This window comes from Nematolebias whitei, chromosome 11 (genome assembly GCF_014905685.2).
Source record: "Nematolebias whitei isolate Nwh7 chromosome 11, NemWhi1, whole genome shotgun sequence".
Taxonomy (NCBI): Eukaryota; Metazoa; Chordata; class Actinopteri; order Cyprinodontiformes; family Rivulidae; genus Nematolebias; species Nematolebias whitei.
In genome coordinates this window covers 48,701,334-48,705,177 of record NC_056508.1, presented here as the reverse complement: position 1 = coordinate 48,705,177, position 3,844 = coordinate 48,701,334, and the positions used below count along the sequence as shown (strand labels likewise).

General features: G+C 49.4%; 1 protein-coding gene across 1 annotated transcript in view; it reads right to left on the bottom strand.

Annotated features, from left to right (window-relative positions):
* The window catches only part of LOC119417394 (IQ motif and SEC7 domain-containing protein 2-like), a 22,075-nt gene extending 18,300 nt beyond the window's left edge, over positions 1-3,775 (bottom strand). Inside the window, exons 1-4 of the mRNA XM_037684597.1 lie at positions 3,767-3,775; positions 2,994-3,565; positions 671-1,576; positions 206-364 (exon numbers count right to left, since the gene is read on the bottom strand). Of these exons, the coding sequence (XP_037540525.1) occupies positions 206-364; positions 671-1,576; positions 2,994-3,565; positions 3,767-3,775 (1,646 nt within the window). The remainder of the gene's footprint in view (positions 1-205; positions 365-670; positions 1,577-2,993; positions 3,566-3,766) is intronic.
* Between the last annotated feature and the right edge of the window lie 69 nt (positions 3,776-3,844).

The window sequence follows — 3,844 nt, the reverse complement described above, 5'->3', positions numbered from 1 at the left end:
TGCATGTTTTTGGTCTGTGGGAGGAAACCGGAGTACCCGGAGAAAACCCACGCAGCACGGAGAGAACATGCAAACTCCACCCAGAAAGGTCCCTGCAGCTCTACCAGTTGTGCCACCATGCTTCCGTGTTGGGAACCACTGCTATAAACCATAAGAACCTCTTCTTGACAATAGAAACGACAGTTCTGTGATCGTTTGGACTCACTCGAGCACGTCCTTGTTGAACTGCTGCCGGCTGCCCAGAAACTCTCCGATCATCTGCCTGCTCAGTCCTTTCCTCTCCAGGATGAACCTGGCGATGCCCACCGGGGTGTCCGACACGAAGCCCTTCTCGATCAGGTACTGGATCCCCTTCTCTGGTTTCCTGCAGACCAAACAAACATGGCCGTCTGTGGTTTTATCTCTTTTCTGCTCCACTCTGCAGAGATCTCAGGAGCTGATTTTCAAACTTTACAGATTTATTAAAGGAGGTGAAGTCTTAAAATGTGATCCATCATAACAGCTTCTCTTCCTTTTAGTTAGCCTTCTGCTACCTTTATATTTTACTTTAGCTATTTTGCTTCTTCAAATTGTAGCTATGTTTTATTACTTTTAGCTAATCTGACCATTTGTGAGAAGACCGGGGGGGTAAGGGTTGGACCAGGACTTTTGCACAGTTCTGTCAGCTCACTTGTTGAACAGGTTGAGTCCGATGCGGTACTGCCGCCGCTGCACCACATCGTTGTTGAAGGCGGGGGAGTCCCAGCTGTGGCGGCTCTCTCTCTGGTAGGTCTGCTTCCCCAGCGGAGCTCCTGCGATCGGCTCCCGCAGGCTGTCGCGCGACGACGAGCCCGAGCTGCAGTTGTTGACGGTGGTGTCATCGTTGGAGTTGGTGGTGGTGGAGTTGACGCTCTCGTTGTCGCCGTCGGAGCAGAGCAGGTGGTGGTGGTGGAGGTGGGCGTGGTGGGCCAGGTGCTGCTGCTGCGCCTCCATGGTTTGGAGAGCTGAAGAGGAGGTGGAGGACAGCGGGGAGGGCGTGAGCGGCGGGGGCAGCGGCGACAGGGGTGTGAGGGGTGGAACCGGGGAGGGCAGCGGGGACTGGGGGGGCTCTGGGTAAGAATGGGGGAGATGATGGTGCTGGTGGTGCAGGTGGTGGTAGTGATGCTGGGCGAAGTGATGCGGCATGTAGGGGCTGCCACCGTGCGCGTGGTGCATGTACATGACGTGGGGCTGGCTGTACTGCGGGTGGTGGTGGAGGATGGTGGGGAGGTGAGGAATGGGTGAGGGGTGGGGGTGAGGGTGTTGGTGTTGCATGGGGTGTGAGGTAAGAGTCCGAGCTGACGGCATCGGCAGGGGGACGTTGGCGGGGCTGCGGGTTTGTCCCTGCGCCATGGCGACTGATCGGCCGTTGGGTTTGTGTTTGATGGTTCCCTGCGGCGAGTCGGCTTCGCTGCTTCCTCCACCTCCTCCACCTCGCTCGTCCTCTCCACTCTCAGCGTCCTCTCCTCCTCCTCCACCCATCCCCCGTTCTCCTCCTCGCTCCACTCCCGAGGGCTCCTGTTCGTAGACCAGGCGTCCGATGGACCCTCGCTCCGACCTGAAGATCAGCAAACGACCAAACCTTTAACAGATCCTGAAACTAAAGACGTACTCTTGTTTTTTCTTTTTTAACGTTGGGCTGCGTGGAGTTTTATAGGAAGTCAGTGTTTAACCTGTAGCAGACAATAATCAGAATAAATTGCAAAGAAATTCTCATGCTGGATTCAAACTAACGGAAGGAACTTTCCACCACCTGAACCAACTTCTACTCACAATTACCTTCTAGTTCAAGGAGAGTAATAAAAGTGGTATTTGTTTTGGTAATGCATATCGCCCGCCACCTGGCACGTTAACTTTTATAAGGGAAGGAATGGATTTATAGAAACAACAGTGATGACTCAGAATCAGATTTAAAGAGACTTGGAGCCAAAAGGAAGGGGTTCTGTTTTATTGTTGCTGAGAGGAAGTTTTTAGTGACCTAGTTGTTGTTCTCTTCTATCCTGTTAAGCAAAGTAGGATGTAATGGACATGAGTTTAGCATGGAGGTAGAGCTCAGTTCAGGTCTCTCTTGTAAATGAGTCCCCGAGGCTCACTGGGATTAAACTGTATAAATAAAGGCCGAATGAATGAATGAAAGGGCAGATAGCACTGCTCCTTAGTGCTGAGTGTCATCCGCGTAACAGAGAAAATGAATGTAATATTTCTAAAAACAAACTGACAAGGAGGCAAAATATAAAAACAGGGGTCCCAGGACTGAGCCCTGGGAAACCCCACAGGTAACAAATGTTTCTGAGAGTTTCAATCAAATCTGTCTACCCATAAGGTATTTTGCTTACAAACAGGATTGACTGTTAACAGTTAAAACCACACTTTTAAGTAACAGTTTTTTGTAATATTTAGTGTTTTGTAATGAATGAGTCTCAGCGACAACAACAACAACTTTCAGCTCAATATCTGTAACAACGCTTGAGTTTCAGCCTTTTTGTGCTTCCTAAACTCAGCTGGCTTTGGTGGTCATCTTGATTTGACTGTTGTTGATGAAAATCTAGTAATTACTTTTTGAGATTTATTCAAATCTATCTAGTCATTCATGAGATATTTTGCTGACACACAGCCAAGGAAACACATACAAATCCATTATACACTATTTTGCTTTATGCTGGCAGATACAAATTTAATTAAAAATACCTTATTGGGACTGAATCAAAACTAATGAAACGTGAATCATCTAGGGTTCATATTCTGTCAGTAATGAAATAAAGTCAAAGTAAAATTAAGAATTATTGTATTTTTTAATTCACCTTACATTTTTCTTCTTTCCTAACTTTGTTCAGATTTTGTATTGCATCATTTGGTTCTGTAGTGCCCCCTGCTGGGTGGATGTTTGGTCAAACGTCACGCTGAACATTCATTAATCTCAAATTCACCAAAAAAACAACTAGAAATAAAAATTAAATTCATGCTTGAAGTCTCACCTGTCGCTCATGTCCACTGAACTGTCGCTCGGTGGTTCTATTGTCAGGACAGGGAGGTGTCCTCCTCCTCCTCCCCCCGCCCTCCCTCTGTACTCCCCCCGACACTCGGTGCAGGGAGTGCTGCTCCTACGGCTGGCATTGCTGCCTCCCTCAGTCTCCCTGCTGTCCTCCCTCCCCCCTGCGCCTCCTCCTCCCCAGTAGTCTGTGTCGGAGCTGGAGGCGGGTCGGGACAGAGGCGAGGAGGGGAGGCAGCCTTCGTCCATGTACAGAGTGACGTCGCTGAAGGAGGTGGCGGTGCTGTCCTCGTGCATGGAGGCTCCTCCTCCCCTGCCTCCTCCCACCGGGCCGGCCGCTCGTCTGGAAGCTGTGTTTGTGTTGCGCCATCCGCACTGTCTGTAGTCTTCTTCATCTTCCTCCTCATCCTCCTCCCCTTCCTCTTCCTCCTCTTCCTCATCATCGTCTCCCTCCTCCTCGTCCTCATCATCTTCGCCTTCTCCCCCAACATCCTGCGAGTCCTCCCGGCCGGACTGGCAGGTGAGGGAGTCGTCCATGGAGTCGGCCAGAGACTTGACCTGCAGAGTCAAAAACAAGTGATCAAGTCCAAGAAGAGAAGGACTTTGTTTCCATTCGGTAAAATCAATATGCAACACGGGACAATTTTCTTGTTATTAATGAATACTCTTCATCTTCAGAGTTAGTCATGGAGTTCCTCAGGGTTCCGCGCTTGGACCGATACTCTTTAGCAGGTATTTAGATAGCAAAACTTACTACACCTGGACCATAGAAACTACACCTGGACCATAAAAACTACACCTGGACCATAGAAACTACACATAGACCATAGAAACTAC